The following is an 18,073-nucleotide window of genomic DNA, read 5'->3' as shown; positions in this document are numbered from 1 at the left end:
TTTTGGGTCACACCCGGTGATGCTCAGGACTAACTCCTGGCTCTGCACTCAGGAATTACTCCTGGCGGTGCTCAGGGGACCATATGGGATGCTGGGAATTGAACCCGGGGGGGTCGGCTGCGTGCAAGGCAAACGCCCTCCCCGCTGTGCTATCGCTCCAGCCCTTGGAGTCACTTTTATGTTTTGTTTGGGGGCCACACCTGATGGTGCTCAGGGCTGACTCCTGGCTCTGGGCTCAGGGATCACTCCTGGTGGGCTCTGGGGACCACATCGGACAGTGAGGATCAAACCTGGGTCGGCCACCTGCAAGGCCAGTGCCTTCCCCACGGTCCCCTCTCTCCTTCCCGCTGTCCCATCTCTCCTTCCCACGGTCCCATCTCTCCTTCCCGAGGTCCCATCTCTCCAGTCCTCCTGCATTATTTCTCTTGAGGAGCCTGAGGTTCTCAGGTCTCACCTGGGCGAGCTCCATGCTCTCTACCCAGCTACCCAGCACCTGGCTTTCCCGGTGCTACTGTGGCTCCAAAAATGACTCCCCAGGGGCTGGAGTGATAGCACAGCGGGGAGAGCATTTGCCTTGCATGCGGCCGACCCAGGTTCGAATCCCACTATCCCATATGGTCCCCTTACCACCGCCAGGAGTGATTCCTGAGTGCAGAGCCAGGAGTCAGCCCTGAGTATTGCTGGGTGTGACCCAAAAAGCAAAAACAAAACAAAACAAAACAAAAAATGACTCCCCACCAGCTTGTCTCCATGCCTCCGGGTTCCTGGGGCCCCCTGCCCACCTGCCAGGACGCTCAGGCCCCAGCCGCCCTCCTGCCCCCAGGACACACCGACAGTCCTTCTCGAACTCCTTGGACTCGTCAGTGCAGTGGAAGAACTTGCCCTTGAAGAGCTGCACGGCCACGACGGCGAAGATGAACATGAAGAGCATGTAGACGATGAGGATGTTGAAGACGTTCTTGAGCGAGTTCACCACGCAGTCGAACACGGCCTGGGGGTGCAGGGCGTCACGGGCCAGGGACAAGCCCCCCCAGCTCTCCCACATCCTCACAGCAACACCCCCAACAGACACGCTCGGGCAGGGCGTCCTCTGCTGGCAGGCCACAGCACTGCATGGACGCGCACAGGCTCGCCTCGGCCTCGTGCAGTGCAAACCCGCCCCATGGGCCCAGCGGCCACGGCAGCCCCCCACACGCCGCCTCACCTTAAGCTTTGGCAACCGCTTGATGGTTTTAAGAGGTCGTAGCACCCGGAGGACGCGGAGGGACTTAATGGTGTTGATGTCCTTCCCTTTGCTGTTGCCCCTGTGGAATAACGGCGGGGGGGGACAGGAGGGCAGTGGTCAGGGGCGCAGGAGGCCGGGTGCCCCGTGGCCCTGTGCAGCGTCCGCTCTCTGCCATGGACCCTCGGGACGGCCGTCCTCCCCCTCCGGGAGCGGCCAGCGCCCTTTCGCTTCCTCCCCCTGTTACTGGTCTCTGGGTCGCGCCCTGCGTTGCTCTCAGCTGCCTCCTGGCTCTGTGCTCAGGGGACCCTATGGCGTGCCAGGGACCGAACCTGGCAAGGCCACGCCCTCCCCTCCGTCCTAGCGCACGGATCCCTCGTCCCCTTTTCTTTGGAGCTGCTGGGGCGAGGCCCGAGGTGGGGGGCATCATCAGGGGCTGGCGGGGCTGGAGCTCCCGGAACCAACCCCCATCTGATGCCGACCCTCTGCTCCGCAGAGCCCCCACTGTCTCCCTGCTGGGACTGAGGGCACTGGGCTGGCCGGCGGCCCCACCCCTGCCCTGCTAGCCCCCGCCACCCCCGTGGGGGCCTGGGAGCTGCCTGCCGCAGGCGACCCTCAGGGATGTGTCGTCCCGGGGGCGTTGGAAAAAGCCCATTACAGCCCCCCACAACTCTGCACCAATCACTCGGCCTGGGGTCAGAGGTCAGAGGGTGCCACCCAGCCCTCTGGCCCAAGGAGGTCCCAGGGTTCAGGCCCCAACTCCCAGTCAGGGGTGACGGCGCTTACGGGCTGGACTGTGGACACTCGCCCGGGGCCACCTCCGGCCCTTTCCAACAGCGATGACGCGCCCCACCCCCTGGATGCCACCCCCGGCACCTCCCCACCGTCCCGCTGTTCTCCGCCAAGAGCGGGGCTACCGGTGCTGGGTCCGGGTGGGGCGCAGTGGCTGGCACCCTCACTCGGGCTTCCTGCTCCCTAGGGAGCAGCCTGAGGGGCCGTGTCAGGGCGAGCGACAGGACAGCGGCACAGACAGCAGGCCACGGACACAGGCTCGGGACACGCGGCTGCGCCAGGGCACAGAGGATGGGGACGAGACAGAACAAGAGACAGAGACAGAGAAAGGGGACAGAGAGGGAGACAGAGAGAAGGAGGGGGGAGAGGGAGAGAGAGGGAATAGAGGGAGAGAGAAAGGGGAAGAGAGGGAGAGGGAGAGAGAGGAGAGGAAGGGAGGGAGGGGGAGGGGGAGAAAGGGAGAGGTGGGAGAGAGGGACAGGGGAGGGGAGAGAGGGAGAGAGGAGGGGAGGGGTAAGGGGAGGGGAGAGGAGGGAGGAGATTTACCGTGCGCTGCTCCTGCAGAGATGCGGGGAGAGACGGGTCAGCGCGTCAGAGGACACAGACAGGACACGCCCAGCTGCACGGCCCCCACCCCCGCCCCTCCAGGTGCAGGCACCCCAACCTCACCAAGAAAGCCAAAATCTCCTGGGGCTGGGGCAGCCCTTTGGGGCACCTGGGTGTGATCTCGGGCCGGGACCCCCCATGCAGCCCGACCGTGTGTGGAGCGGCCCCTCAGGCAGTTTCCCGTTTTCACCCGGCAGTGCTCAGGGCTGACTCCCGGCTCTGCACTCGGGGGTCACTCCTGGCGGGGCTTGGGGGGCCCATGGGGTGTTGGGCATGTGCCCCAGCTCTGGGGTGGCCCCCACGCTCTCCCCGCCCACACAGGCAGCTCCCCTCTAGCTCACACAGGCACAGCTGGAGCCCGGGGCTGAGCCCTGGACTCAGGGGTCACCTCTGGAGGAGCTGAGCAGGCATGAGTGGCCCGTGCCTTTCGGGGTGGCTGCCAGCATGGTCACGCCCCTCTTCCCAGGTGAGGGAGTGGGCTTAGAGAGGGCCAGGGACTTGCCCAAGGTCACACAGTGTGTCAGGCCTGAGCGAGAGTCAAACCCGGTGCTTTATATTTTGTCACAGACGAGAAAGAAAGGGCTGTGGGAGGGTTTTGGGGCCCCCGTGCCCCTCTCTCCACCATAAAAACAGGTGGGCTGCCCCAGGCTGCTGCTTTGGCTTCCTGGCAGTTGGGTCCTGAGCATGCAGGAGTGGCTTGATCAAGGCTCAGTGCCGGCTGGCCTGCAGTGATGGTGGTAGCCCCGATGGCCGGTGGGCTGTGAGGGAGGGCCTTGGGCCGAGGGATGCTGGTGGGTGGCCCCGTGCATGGGCACAGCGTGCGACCCCAGGGACGGCGGATGAAATGGGCGTTAATGATGGCATGGAGCACAGTGAGTAGGAGAACCAGGATATGCACACACAGACACACACACAGACACCAGACACACACACAGACACACACAGACACCCCCCTCCACAGACACACAGACACAGACACACCTATTCACACAGACACACACAGACACACCCACACACAGACACACACACGCACAGACACATACACAGACAAGCCCCACACACAGATACATACATGGACACTCACTCACACACAGACACACCTATTCACACACAGACACACACAGACACACAGACACACACATCCACGCGTACACATCCAGAGACACACACATACAGACACATATAGACACACACAGATACACAGATAGACCCACACTCACACATACAGACACAAAGATACACAGACATACACACACTCACATATACATAGACAGAGATACACAGACATACACTCACACATACACACACAAGGCTTTCATATATACAGACACACACAGATACACAGACATAATATATAGACCCAAACAGAAACATTTTCAAACATACACAGACATACAGACATACATAAACACAGTCTCACACACACACACGTACAGACACACACAGATACACTTACACAGATACCCCCCATCGGCCCTTCTGCCAGACATACCCACACACGCACACTCGTACACAGATACATACAGTCTGAGAAACATACACAGAAATACACACAGTCACATGCACACAGACACATGGACCCATCGGCTCCTTTGCCAGACACACCCGCACACTCACACAGGCGCACGCAGACACACACCAGACCCCAACCCCCACTCGGAAGTGGAACCACCCCCAGAGCCCAGTGGCCCCGGGTGTCCCTCGAGGCGTCTGCCTGGCTTCAGGCTGCAGGGCCCTATTTCCTGCCACCCCCACCCCCGGGCAAGGGAAGACACCGAGCAACGGTGGGCTTTGTTGGGTTCTCAGGCCACGGAACCCCGAGAGTTGACATCCAGGGGAGGGTCTGAAACTTTCCTGGGGGGGAACTAGCCATGGGGCTGTGGGCTCCCTGTGTGCTTCAGCAACCCCGCCCGCCCCCGGGCACGCAGGACTGGCTGGATCGAGGTACTCCGCCTGAGGTGCCAGGCCTGACCTCTGCCCCTGAGGAGAGGGTGGCAGATGATCAAGGCAGCGACAACAGCGGGCGTCAGGGTGTTCCAGGTCTAGCACATGAAAACGCACCCATGAGCATCAGCTCGTCCAACCCGCCCCACGGGAAGTCCAGGGTCGGCCCACATCCGGAGGGCAAACCTCGCACCCGCAGGCACCTATGAGACGGCTGCTGCCCCCTGTGTCCCTCGCACCCGGCCTCAAAGATCCACCCTGCTGAGTGCGGGCCCTGCGCGGCTCCCCCCTCTCCACTCCCAAACACAGCTGCACCCGCCCGTCCGCTTCACATTCCCAGAGAGAGACGCAAGTGCCCACAGTGCCCGCAATCCGCGCCAGCCCCTGCTGGGGTCGGCAGGGCCTGAGCCTCGCGCTCCTCTGGCAAGGGAAAGGTCTACCAGATCTGTCTGCAGGCCATGGAGGCGCTGGGTGCCGGGGGGAACCGGCCAGGTTTAGGGGGAGAAAAAAAAAACAGTAAAACATAAAGGCAAAAAGCTCCGGGGCTGGAGGGCTCACGGCTCCTGGAACCGCGATTCTTCCTGGGTGGCAACTGGGGGGCCGGAGATGGGGTGGGCAGGGCTGCGCTGCGCCCCTCAGTGACCAGAAGGTACGAGTGACCTTCCAGTCAGATCTGTGGGGACAAAGTGGGGGGGGGGCGCGTGGGGACGGTTACTGCTCTGACCTGCTCAAAGGCAAGCCCCCAGGGTTGGGGTGTGGAAGGGGCATTCAGGGGCCCTGCGGGAAACTGAGGCAGGGCAGGGCGCAGAGGTTCTGAGAGAGCCCAGATCTCTCAGATGGGCAGAGGCCGGGCTCCTGCGAGACTCGTTTCAGGACTGGGGTCCCTTGGAGGCGCCCGACTCTACGGCCTGGACCATGCAGCTGTGGGCTGGACGCGAGCGGCGCCCTGACGGCCTGTGTGCTGCTGGCCTCTGGCACCCGCTCGCAGTGACCAGCAGCCCCAGCCGCCTTCCTAGAGACCACAGCTACCAGCACGGTGTCACCGCTCGGGCGCCCCTGCGGAGGGCTGCCAGCTGCGGGCCCTCTGGGAATGGCCCCTGGGAAGGGCCCCTTGGACCCCGCGCCCCGTGACGAGGGGGCTGCTCTTCCAGAGATCAAGGCGCCCATGCTGCCAGAACAAATGATGGGCACTGGGGTGGGGAGCTCCGCTGGCCCAGGGTCCCCCAGTCTCACGCACACTCGGGTCCCTGCTGTCTTTTGAGGGGCGCCCCCCCAAAGAGACAGCTCCGGGGGCTTGTGGGGTGTGGGAGGGAGATGAGATGTCAGTGAGGGGAGATGGGAAGGTCCCCATCTGTCATGCACAAGCCAATCACAGGCCCCACTCCACTCCCCCGCCCCACTCCCGCCAGGTCCAGCGGGCAACCCAGCTGGGAGGCTCAGGAGGGACTTACGTGAAGGCGAAGGCCACCAGAGCTCCACTGACCACTATGAAGTCCAGAATGTTCCAGAGGTCTCGGAAGTAGGCACCCTGGTGCAGCACGAGCCCCAGGTCAATCATCTGTGGGGGAGAAGCCAAAGTCCTTCCGGTTGGGGGGATGGAGGGGGGTGGGGGGACGAGGACATACCCACCTGCCTCACCCCATCCTCCGCCACCACTAACCGGGGCCGTCCCGCTGTGACCCACAATATCCTCCCTGCGGTTCCCTCCTCACACCCCCCAAGGTCCTTCCCCTGTAGGGTCCCGGCTCGGGACCCCCTCACCTTGATCACCATCTCAAAGGTAAAGACGCCTGTAAAGACGTAGTCAAAATACCGCAGCACCTGCAGGTGGGGGGGAGCAATCACCGGGGCGCCCCAGCACAGCTGCCCCTGGAAGCCAAGGGCCGGGGGTTCCAGCGAGCTAAGCGGCGGGGTTGGTTGGGGGAGCGGTTTCTAGGTGGCGACGGACACTTTCCAGCAGGGGGCAGCAGAGTCCCAACCAAACCCGAAAATCCGAAAGCCTCTGCGGGGCGGTTCGGCTTCCCGGACACGGGCTGTGCTCCCCGCTGGGCTGTAGCCCCGCCCGACGAGACGGGGGCCCGGGAGGCCGAGATACGGCGAGGTGGGTCCCCGGGATGGCTGGAGCCCCTCCGCCTGCTGGCCCCGCTCCCATCATGCCCCGAACCGCCCCTGGTGTGGCCCCAGCGGGAACCGTGCCGAGCACGGCCTCCAGGGGGCGCCCCCGAGGGTCCCGCCCCTCAGGCCCCGCCCCTGCTCCATCTGCCAGTCACCCGCCTTTCTGGCAGCAGAGCCCGGTTCAGTCTCCCGCACCGAATCTCCCGAGCACCACAGAGGTGATGCAGCGACCCTGGGGATCCCTCTGGCATGGCAGGGCCCCTGCAGCAGTGCATCCTCGGGCCTCACAGTGACCCAGGAGTCAGGGAAAGACCTTGGGGTCCTGAACACCATGTGGGGGCCCCTCTACTGCCCCCCAAAATTCTGTCACTTGGGGCCCAAGTGATAGGTAGTCCAGCAGGCAGGGCACTTGCCTTGCTTGTTCGGTCCCCGGACCCCCACTGGATCCTTGATCAGCGCAGGAGTCAGTCCTGAGTGCCACTGGGTGTGGCCCCAAGCCAAACAACAGTAACAAAATAATGATAATAATAGTAATAATAATAACGACATAATGAAACTCCCTGGCTGCTTTTGTTTTGTGGCCATACCCAGCAGAGCTCAGGGCTGACTCCTGGCGGGGCTCAGGGGACCATATTGGGTGCCAGGGATTGAACCCAGGTCGGCTGTGTGCCAGGCCAGTGCCCTCCCCGCTGTGCTGTGGCTCGGACCCCGTGACTCACTGGCATTTGCACCCAACCTTCCTGACTAAATCAGTAAGTGTCCCCTGCTAGAGCCGGAGAGCGGGGCTGGAAGGACACGGGAGGTCATGCCAGGTCTGGGGTCGCACGGGGCGAGGCCCAGCACACCTGGGGCTCCACACTGCTCTGCCTGCCTCCAGTCTTGGCCTTGATGGCGACCCCCAGGCCCAGAGGGAGGAGGCAACGTGGGGGAGGTGCGGGGGTCCATGGCTGAGCGTGGTCACTCTGCACTTCCTCCTGCCAGGGACTGCAGGTGCAGGCCCTCCCCCACCAATGGGCGCATGAGGGTCACTGCAGGGGGCTCCATGGAGAATGGGGGGGTGCTGGGTGTGGGGCTCTGGGCCTGGAGCTGCAGGGCAGAGGACCCATCCTGCCTATCCCCTCCCTGTAGCCCTCGAGGGGGGCAGGGAGCCCTCTGTGGAGCCTCATCAGAGCTGTGTTCTAATTATCTCCTTCCATCCTCCCTCTCGCCTCTGTCCCTGGGGATCCTCCAGGCCTTCCTGGGAAGGGAAATGCAAGGTGAGCAAGGTGGCTGATGGATGAGCCGCAGGCTCCTGGCCCCTGACCTACTTAGCTGGGCATGGTTAGGCTGGCGGCTAGGAAGTTCTTCCTGTGCGGGGTGGGGGTCGGCCCCCTGACCACCAGCTCATAGGTGAGGCCCAAGCTGCTGCCCCCTTGGCTTCCCCTCACCCACACTCATTTCAGCTGCACGGGATGATGCGGATGGAGGCGGGCACACGGCAGAGCCACGAGGCCACCATGGCCGCCCCAACCTCACTGTCCCCATCTGATCAGCAGCAGGGACACCCTAGCGGGGATCCTGCACCAAACCCCCGCGTGACCTCTCAATAGTTAGTGCTCACGCCCGGGGAGCGCTCAGAGGTGCCGGGAATCGAACACAGGTTAGCCATGTGCAAGGCCAGCGCCTTTCTGGCTGTACCATCTCTTTGGAATGGGAGCCCTTTTCAGCTCTCCCCACAACTTTTTTTTTTCTTTTTGGGTCACACCCGGCGATGCACAGGGGTCACTCCTAGCTCATGCACTCAGGAATCACCCCTGGCGGTGCTCAGGGGACCATATGGGATGCTGGGATTCGAACCCGGGTCGGCCAAGTGCAAGGCAAACGCCCTACCCGCTGTGCTACTGCTCCAGCCCATCTCCCCACAACTCTTAAGTTTGCTTCCTGGTGCAAACAATCTCTGAGTCCACTACTCCGCCGCAAATGGAGGCGTCCCTGTGGGGGTGACCTAGTGGGCCACACCCCACGCAGAGCCTGGTCACTGCCAGCCCTTCTCCGACCCCCGCCCTCCTGACACTTTGTCCTCCCAAACACATAGAGCCGCTCAAGAGCAGCCCCCAACAAGCAATTTGCTCCATTTCCTTCCAGGTTACCAACTGCACAAAGTTGGTGGGCTAGGGAGTAGGGTGGAGTCTTGGCGCCAGGGTCAGAGTGGGAGGAGCCTGGATAAAGGGGCAGGGCCAGAACCAAGGGGTGGGACCATGGTCACAGTGGGAGGAGTCCGATTCAAGGGGTGGGGCCGGAAACAAGGAGAGTGGCTTGAGCTGAAAGGCGGGGCTCGAACACAAGGACTTGACAGTGACAGAGAGACAGGGCTTGAACCAAAGGGGCGGTGCTTGGTCGAGGGGCGGGGCTGTGGCCGAGGGGGCGGAGTCGGGGACTCACGTTGTTCCGGGGCGCATTGGGCTGCACCGGGTCCTCGGCAGCCAGGGCAATGCTGCTCATGGCGATCACCATGAGGATGCACATCTCGAAATATCGCAGGTTCAGGATGTAATGGCACAGGCGGCGGAGGCTGCGGGCGTGCAGGGGTCCACTCAGACCACCCAATCCCTCCCTGAGCCCTCTCATGACCCACAACCAAGGTCCCCCAGTCTCCACCTCCCGACCCCTCCCCCACCTCAGCGTTCCTTTCTGTCAGGGACAAGTGGTGCTGGGGCTAGAACTTGGGGCTCGTGAGTGCGGGGCACGCGCTCCGGCCCTCTGTGCCTCCCTGGCCTAGACGGCCACTCTCTGAAGGGCTGCTGGATAGAAGGGAGATGTGAATATTTATGGCGGTGATTTTCCAGAAGGTGGCTGCAAAGATTCCTCCCCCACCAACCCCACATGAGCACACTACGAGTTTTATCTGCAGCACTTAAAAAAATGTTACTACTATTATTTCTCTGGGGGGGGAGGTCTCACACATGCAAGTGTTTTATGCAACAAGCTCTGCCGGGGTCTGCACCCTGCTTGAGTCCTGGCCTGGGCACTCACGGGTTGGTGGTGGAGAGGATGAACATGGAGCTGTACGGGGGCATGGGCTTGGGGCCATCCTCCCCGCCGTCATCGTCCTCTTTCTTCTCCTCCTCCTTTTTTGGCAGTGGGTCTGGGTTGGCGTTCTTGTTCACTATGAGGACAAGGGTCAACACAGCGGGGGCAGAGAGATTCAACAGGGGGCTGGTAAGGGGCTGGTCTTGCCTGCAGCTGACAGATGTTCAATCCCTAGCACTCCACGCTTTCCCCCGGGGCACCACAGGAGTGACTCACGAGCACAGAGCCAGGAGTAAGCCGTTAGCTCCAGTGCGTGTGGCCCCCAAACAAAAACAACAGACAGGGGACCGGGTTCCTTCCATGCTCTCCCACCAGCCAAGGGCATCTGCTACCTCACCCTGCTGCCTGGAGCAGGCACAGGCAGTGCGTCCGCTCCCAGGTCCCCCGTAAGCCACAAAGGACGGGACACTAAGATCCCCGCCTTCCAGGGGAGGAGGGACAGACGGACAGTGTGACTGGCTCCAAGGTGGCAGGGCTGGGATTGGAACCAGGAGAGCCTGCCTACCCGCCCTCCAGGACTGCAGTCTGGTGAAGACCCTCAGGGAAGTGGGCCCCAGCCTTGTTGGGGATGCAGGGAGACTGAGACCCGGCATCTTTGCTTGCCGCTAGGGAGCCCGACTGCCTCCTCCCTCCCCTTAGCTCCCTCCTGGGACCTAGCCCAGGGGTCACCAGCCCGGGAACATGAATCTTGTCACAGGGCCTCTCTGAACCTCGGCCTTTTCTTTCTCTTTTCTGGTGCTTGGGCCAGCCCCTACCTCTGAGTTCATGGATCCTTCCTCATGGGACTCAGGGGACTGAACACAGATCGGCCATGTGCAAGGCCAGCGCCCTGGGCACCATGCTCTCCCCCCACCTCCCAGGGTCCCCATGGGCCTCTCACCTTGCACGACCGTGTGACTGAGGGGCGGGCAGGCAGGGGGGATGTCCACCGCAGTGTGGTCGGGCTTCCTGGCAGTCTGCGCTGAGTTGGCCTGGCTACTGCTGGGGTTGGTGACAATAAGGCTGTTCTCGGGGGGCTTTGGGGGACCGGGGTTGGACGGGTTCCCCGGGTTGTTGGGGATCCGGCGGCTGGCTGTATTGGGGGCCTGGGTGGGTGGGCCCAGCATGGGGTCCGTGCTGTTGCCCATCTTGGTGGGGCTCGGGGGCAGGCCCGGGGTGCCCCGGGTGTCATGAGGGCTGGGAGACTCAGCCGTGGCCAGTTTGTTGTTCTTCATATTGTCGATGGCCTCGGCCAGCGGTGGCTCCTGGGTGCGACCCAGGTCCTGCTGAATCGGCCGAGTGGTCGACAGGTTGGGGCCTGAGACAGGCACCCCAGAGCTCTGGTTGTCTCTGTGGAAGGGAGACCAGGGACAAAGACCCCCACTGAGTGAAGACTGACAGAGACCCATCAGGGAAAGAGGACCCCGCCTGGATGAACGGGGAGAGACCGTGGCCACCTTCGACCTTCCAGTGACCTAAACCTCATCCTCTGGGGTTTCAGGAGTCAGGGCACACTCTTCTCTGTGGGAAAGGGTCTCTCTACAACTTGCTGTCTTTCCCCCTAGACCTAAGCTTCAGACAAGAAAAGTATAAAGTAGTTCCTCAGGAGGTTTTTAAAAATAAAATAAACAACAAGAAGGGCTAAACCCAAAGCACAGCAGGTAGGGCGTTTGCCTTGTACATGGTCGACCCAGGTTTGATCCCCAGCATCCCATATGATCCCGAAAGCACTGCCAGGGGTAACCAGAGCATTGCTGGGTGTGGCCCAACTCCTTCCTCCCCCAAAGGATACAAATGACCTCCTGATTTTATTATTATGGTAATTCTTTCTTGTTCGCCTTTGGGTCATACCTAGCGGTGCTGCTGGCTCTGCACTCAAGGATCACTGGTGGTGGAGCTGATCTAAACAGGTTGGCTGCATGCAAGGGAAGCGCCCCCTACTTTTTAAAAATTGTTGTAGGCAAAGCTTGGTGGTGCTGGGAATCAAACCCAGGGCCTTGTACACAACAGACAGGAACTCTATCCCTGAGCTACTGCAGTGTGCGCAGTCAATCTACCGATGAGCTAGAGACACCGCGTGGGAAAGGCCAATAGCTCCGCCCATCAGTCCAACCACGCCCACCCTCCCAGCCACACCTATTAGCGAGCCACCTTAGTCCAACCACGCCCACCCGACAAGCCACACCCACCCGCGAGCCCTGCCCACCACCAGCCCCGCCCATCGAGCCACACCCATCGAGCCCCGCCCACTTACTTCCTCCTGCGGTGCCGGCGCTCGCGGTCGTCCCTGCGCGTGTCCGTGTCGTACGCGGGGCCCGGGGGCCCGTGGCGGTGCCGCCGCCGCCTCTCGCCCCCGCCGCCGTCCGGGCCCTCGGCCTCGCCCTCGCCGCCCCGGGCCGGCCGGCTGCCCTCACGGTGCCGCGCCCGGCGCTCCGCCTTGTCCTCGGGCACCTCCTCGCCCGGCCGGCGGTGGGGCCGGTGCCGGCGGGGCTCCCCGTCGGCGCCGGTGCGGGGGGAGCCGCTGCGGCTCTCGCGGCTGCCGCCCTGGCCCTGCCGGCGGCCGTGTCGGGCGCGGTGCGGGTCCCCAGCCTTGGGCCGCTCGGGCTCGGCGTCCCAGAAGCCCGGCGGCTCCAGGCCGCCCTCGCGGAGGTGATGGTCCGACTCGCGGCCGTAAGGCCCCTCCCGGCTCAGCTCGGCCTCGTGGCTGTCGGTCCAGCAGGGCCGCCGCGCGTCCAGGCCCCCCGGGCCGCCGGGCTCCCGCGCGCGCTCGTGGTAGCGCGCCTGCTTGCGCAGGAAGTCCTCGGCGCGCTGCTGGCCCAGCCGCTGGTCCGCCGCGGGGTCGGCCGCGCCGCTCTTGTTGGTGTTGTTGTTGCGGTTCTCCTGCGGGTCCACCACCAGCGGCCGGTCCAGGTGCGTCTTCATGTCCGGCCGCAGGTGGCGCGTGTACGCCGCCTTCCAGCGCTCGTCGGGGTCCGGCTCTCCGTACAGGGCCTCGCGGCTGGCCAGCAGATTCAGCTTGCGCATCTCGCTCGTGCGCTGCTCCCATACCGACTTCGCGGGCTTCTGGTTCTTCTGCTGCTCCTTCCTGCAAGGCCGGGGCGCGGGCTCAGCCGCACGCGGGCCAGCAGGGCCCGGCGGCCACTCTGCCCCGCGTGGAAGATGCACACTGGCTCGCTGGCCTCGGCGCTCTAGGGGTCGTGCTGCTTTTCTCCGGGGAGGGGGGTGTCACCGTGGCCCCCAGCCCTCCACTTCAAACTGTAGCACCCAATGTCTGGTGGGCCCCCTGTGTCCCTAACATCAGGTGGGACACCAGTCTGTGGGGGGCTCAAAACTTTGGGATGCCTCTGACTGACTTTGGTCTCAAGGGGGTGGGGAGGACCAGAATAGGGGAAAGTGGGATAAACTGCTCGGTCATTGCACAGAGATACACTCATGGGCCCCACGATTGTCCAGGTAATTATTAACACCACCACCCCTGTCGAGGCATTCCGCCTGTATGAGTCCCCAGCAAGCTTCGAGGGCCGGACAGTCACTGGGGGGGCACCCCTGAACACTGAGTCTGGTTCCACCCTCTGCTGCTCCCCAGCCCTCAGGTGGCTCCGGGCTGACTCAGAGCCGAAGCCCATGTCCTTCCTGGAACGCAGTGAGCACCCCCCAACCCTGCACATCTCCCCCTGTGTCTTTTTGACCCAACTCACTTGCACCCTCCACTCCCCCATTCCTGTTCCTGAACCACACCAGGCCCAGCTCCTACCCCAAGCCCTTTGCATACCCTGCTTAGGTGCTTCCAAAACTCCTATACCCCCTTCCAACCAGTCTTAGCTCCCCACCCAGTCCCCTGGTGGGCACAGAGCTGCTCCAGTTGCAGTGGGTGCCCCATCACCAATTCTGCAGAGGCTGCTATGGGGGCGGGGGTGGGGCACTTACACGGCGATGGACATGTTGGCTGCTGACAGAGGGCTCACTTCTGCCACCTCCTTAGCTTTCTGCAGCGCCAGTTTCTGGTTGGCCGCCTCCTCTTCTTCCTGTTCGTCCTGTAAGGCACGCACGAGCGGTGCATCATTCATCAACCCTGGGTCTGGGCCGAGGCTCCTCTCCCCTCCGCCCGCCTGGAAGGGGCCTTCTAGCCAGGTGCCCTGGCAACAAGGCACAGCCCGCTGGGAGCAGAGCACAGCTTTCCTGCTCACAGAACCTTCTGGGGCCCAGTGGTTTTCAAACATGGGTCCGTAGCCCCCTGCTGGCCCACAGACCTTCTGCAGCTCAGTAGTTCTGTAAAGAAACTTGTAGGATTGTTTTTGTTCTGGTTTTGGGGCAACTCCCAGCAGTGCTTAGGGGCTACTCCTGGCCACAGGCTTGGGGATCCCTTCTGGTGGTACTCGGGCAGGGGTTGGGCCTGGGCCTCTGCAAGAACGTGCTCCAGCCCTTTGGGTTCTTGCTCTTTTTTTGGGGGGGTTGCACCCAGAAGTGCTCAGGGGTTACTCGGGGCTCTGCACTCAGAAATTATTCCTGATGGGTGCTCAGGGGACATTATGGGGTGCCGGGAATTGAACCCAGGCTGTCTGCATGCAAGGCAAATGCCTTCCCTGCTGTCCTGTCGTCCCTGGGCTCTGCCTCATTTTAAAAAGGGCTGAAGAGACAGCACAGAGGTTAAAAACCACGCACACACACACACACACACAACCATACTCACACACACACCCATACACACCTCGCCAGTTTTGTTCACGTTTTCCCACACACCCCCTCCCCAGGCTGGAGACCTGGGGGGTGGGAACCCTGCCCTCCCTCCCTCCCAGGTCCAGTGGCTAGAGGGTCAGCGACAGGCACTGGTGTGTGTTTGGGGGAGGGGGGAGGCGCTTACTGCTTTTGACTTTCTTTTGATGGGATGGGGCTGCTGGGGGTAGACACAAGCGCCCTACCCACTAGCCCAGTTCCCATGATGCTTTTGTCCTGGCAGCAAAAAATGCCCAGGGGCTCCTTGGTGCAGTGTGCAACCTGGGCAGCCATCCCTGGTTGGCTTGCTCCGGTTGTGCACTTGGCTCTGAAAGCAATTTGGCCTCCTCTGAGGCTGCCTGCGTGGACTTGCCTCCTGCCTCTTCCAGGCCCTCTGGCAGCACTGACCACACACAGAAGAGGGGCTTCTTGTGTGGGTACCACCGTCATTCTCCACTTAGCTGTCCTTCTGTCTTCTCTCACACCTCTACTGTGCCCTTCCTAGCCATGAGAGGAGGTTCACACCCTTTGTGGGCCTCGGTTTTCCCATCCATCTTAGGGGGACACAGCACCTCCCTATCCCTGATCCTAGAGGGAACTGGGCACCCTAGAAGGGTGATTATATCTCTTGGGAGGTGGTTATAATTAGTTTGGAAAAACTGGAGGGTGGGGAGTGTCTTCCAGACGGTGCTTAGGGGCCCAGGGCCACTGCCCCCAGCAACTCCAGTGCCGTGGCCCTGCTGGTCACAAGTGCAGCACTCGGGAAGCGGGTAATGATCATCTTAATTTCATACCCCAGGCCTCCCAAGCGGGGCTTGAAGAGAAGCTGAGTAAGAAGCCTGAGTGTGGGCACTTTCCTGGTCTGGGTTCGAATCCCAGCCTGCCCTTGACCAGCTCCATGAAACGGAGGCTCAAGCCACAGCCGCTCAAGCGAGCATATGCGAAGCAGCTGATGGAAGGGCCCTAAGTTCCAGCCCCGGCCCCTGAGGCCACTCATGAGGACCCTCCTCTTCCCCCACCAAAAAAAAAAAAACACAAAAAAACCATGTACTCCATGGCCTTGGTTTCCCCTCCCCACAAGGAAGGGGCTGGTCATGCCTCCAGCCTGTGTTTCTCTGCTGCATCCAAGTGGAAGTGATGAAATACTGGCTGGTTCCCAAGCTCCAGGGGATGTGTGGGGTGGGGGTTGGGGGCACCTCTCAGGCAGCCTCAGGACCCGGTTCTCCATCTGTCCTGTCTTTCCAGACCTGTCGTGGCCACCGACTGCCTGCCTGACGGCCTCCCTGTCCTCGGAAGTCCCTTGTCACTGCCCATTCCCTGCATAAGGGTGTGGGGTGCACCCTGCCATCTGTTTCCGTGTACCCCGCTGTCTCGCCCTCACCCCACCCCTCTGCGACGAGCCCTGCTGGAAGCGTGACAGTCTGTGGGGGACCAGGAGGTGTCTTCCTGGCCCAGGGCCTCTGCAAAAGCTCCGGCCCCGCCAGCCCCGTCAGCCCCGTGGTCTCTCTGCCAGGTCCTCATCCCCCCACGCTACCTTGGTGAGCTCCTGGGCATTGGCGAGATTGTCCACCGCGATGGCCAGAAACACATTGAGGAGTGTGTCTGCAGACGCCGGAGTCAGGGAAACATCACCCGAACCGTAGGCACCGGGATAGCTGCTGCCCCTCACCGAAGCCCTCCTCCCGGGGCTTCCGCCCACAGCCCACCACCGGGGAAGGATACAGTTGCCGAAGAGCGTGAGCACGATGAAATAGATGGAGAAAACCATGCCGCCCTGCACACCGCCCTGCGACTTGATCCCGTCGTACATGACTTCATTCCAGTCCTCGCCAGTGAGGATCTGCAAGGAAGCCCAAAGCACCTGAGCTGCGAGCTCCTCAGTGGGTGCTCATTGCAAGAACCCGAGCCATGCCCCTCTGCTCGTGGGCAGACTGAGCCACGCCACCCTGCTCATGGGCACTAAGCTACACCCCCTGTGCATGCGCAGTAAGACGCAGAGCTACACCTCTCTACGCAAGCATAGTCAAATACCCCCGTCACACTCCTCAGTGCATGTGAGGTCAGATCCCTGAGCCACACCCTTAAGACGCTCCCCACCACACCTCTTGGCACATGCAGTCAGGCCCTGAGCCACGCCCCTTGGCACGCGTGCACCCCAACCCCCAAAGCCGCTACACGTCTGCCTATAGTGGGACTCCAGCCTGGCTTCTAGGAAGAGCGGAACCTTTATGGCTCGCCGCCTTCTCTGTCGGGCGGAGGGATGAAAAAGGCCTATGCTAAAGGACCCCCATTACTGTGGAGCACCCCCAAATCCTCTCCTTCAGAGATGGGGGTGTTTGGGGACAGCGGGGTGAGGTGGGGCTTCTGGCCTTGGAGCGGAATAAGAAGGAGGATGCGGGTGTCTCCGTGTCTCTATTTCTGCTTTCCTCTGACCACCAGAAGTGAGGACTCCGGGCAGAGGAGAGAGCAGCCCCTGGAGCCCCCTCCTGCACGCAGACCATGTGGGGAGTTGTCCCCAAGGCCTGCAGAAGAACCCCACCGGGCCAGTCTGCCGAGCCTGCTCCCCATTCTTGCAGTGGAAGCCGCTGGCCACATTTCGCCCATCCCTGCCTCTTGGGGGTGCCGCGGGGGGTTCTCACCTGGAACACCGTCATTATTGCCGCTGGAAAGGTGTCAAAGTTGGTGGGGGGAGTCCCTTCGTCGAAATTAAACCTGGGGTGAGGAGGCAGGGGGGCACGCAAGTGTTTCTGGGGTCCTGGTTCCCCAGATCCTCTCCTGGGAGTAGGCAGGGAGGGGCACCCGCCCAGCTGCTCGCAGACCCAGCTCGCAGGGTGCCTCTACGGTGGAGGCGGGCGGGGACCCCAGGCGGCAGCGCACTTACTGACCGCCGAAGAGCTGCATCCCCAGCAGGGCGAAGACCACGATGAAGAGGAAGAGCAGGAACAGGAGGCTAATGATGGACTTCATGGAGTTGAGCAGAGACACGACCAGGTTCCTGAGAGATGCCCAGTACCTGCCAGGGGGTGGGGGTGAGGCGGGACATGGCCCTGGCGCCCCCACCCTACACCCCCCAACTCAGGATGCCAGCCAGGGTGACCCAGACTCACTTTGTGACTTTGAAAATACGCAGTAACCTGAGGGCTCGTAACACGCTGATGCCGAAGGACGTGCCGGGTTTGATGACGGCCCAGATGACCTCGAAGATGCTCCCGATGATGACCTGCGGGGAAGGGGGCTGTGTGCTGGCTGCAATCTCGCCCAAAGAGCGGGTCAGGAGCCCGGCACCCCTTCTTGTAATTGATTTTTCGGTAGGAAGCCATATCTGACTGTGCTCAAAGTACATTCCTAGGGGCGCTCAGGGGAACCCTGTGCAGTGATGCGGATCAAGTCTGGGCTGGCCACCCGGAAGCAGATGCCCCCGCTCCATACACACGCACAAACACACACACACACAGTCATGTCTCTGGCCCTGTGGTCCCCCCTTTCATTGAGGGGCACCCCTGCCAGACCCCGACCTCAACCCTCTTCCTCAGGCCAAGAGTTCCCACAGCCACCAAGGTAAAGTGACTGTCCAGGGCAGCCCCTTTCTGCTTTCTGATGGTTGGTGTCTCTGTCCCCCAAGAGAGGACCTAG

General features: G+C 62.2%; 1 protein-coding gene across 5 annotated transcripts in view; it reads right to left on the bottom strand.

The window, feature by feature from the left end:
* The window catches only part of CACNA1A (calcium voltage-gated channel subunit alpha1 A), a 115,169-nt gene that overhangs the window by 24,990 nt on the left and 72,106 nt on the right, over nt 1-18,073 (bottom strand). For all 5 annotated transcript variants that reach the window (XM_055126215.1, XM_055126213.1, XM_055126212.1 and 2 more), the window contains exons 13-26: nt 17,548-17,660; nt 17,322-17,453; nt 17,080-17,152; nt 16,163-16,280; nt 15,975-16,042; nt 13,655-13,761; nt 11,982-12,812; nt 10,629-11,077; nt 9,692-9,824; nt 9,101-9,230; nt 6,326-6,385; nt 6,016-6,122; nt 1,205-1,304; nt 831-991 (exon numbers count right to left, since the gene is read on the bottom strand). In XM_055126215.1, the coding sequence (XP_054982190.1) occupies nt 831-991; nt 1,205-1,304; nt 6,016-6,122; nt 6,326-6,385; nt 9,101-9,230; nt 9,692-9,824; nt 10,629-11,077; nt 11,982-12,812; nt 13,655-13,761; nt 15,975-16,042; nt 16,163-16,280; nt 17,080-17,152; nt 17,322-17,453; nt 17,548-17,660 (2,582 nt within the window). The remainder of the gene's footprint in view (nt 1-830; nt 992-1,204; nt 1,305-6,015; nt 6,123-6,325; nt 6,386-9,100; nt 9,231-9,691; nt 9,825-10,628; nt 11,078-11,981; nt 12,813-13,654; nt 13,762-15,974; nt 16,043-16,162; nt 16,281-17,079; nt 17,153-17,321; nt 17,454-17,547; nt 17,661-18,073) is intronic.

This window comes from Sorex araneus, chromosome 2, assembly GCF_027595985.1.
Source record: "Sorex araneus isolate mSorAra2 chromosome 2, mSorAra2.pri, whole genome shotgun sequence".
Classification (NCBI taxonomy): Eukaryota; Metazoa; Chordata; class Mammalia; order Eulipotyphla; family Soricidae; genus Sorex; species Sorex araneus.
This window is presented reverse-complemented; position numbering and strand designations above follow the sequence as displayed.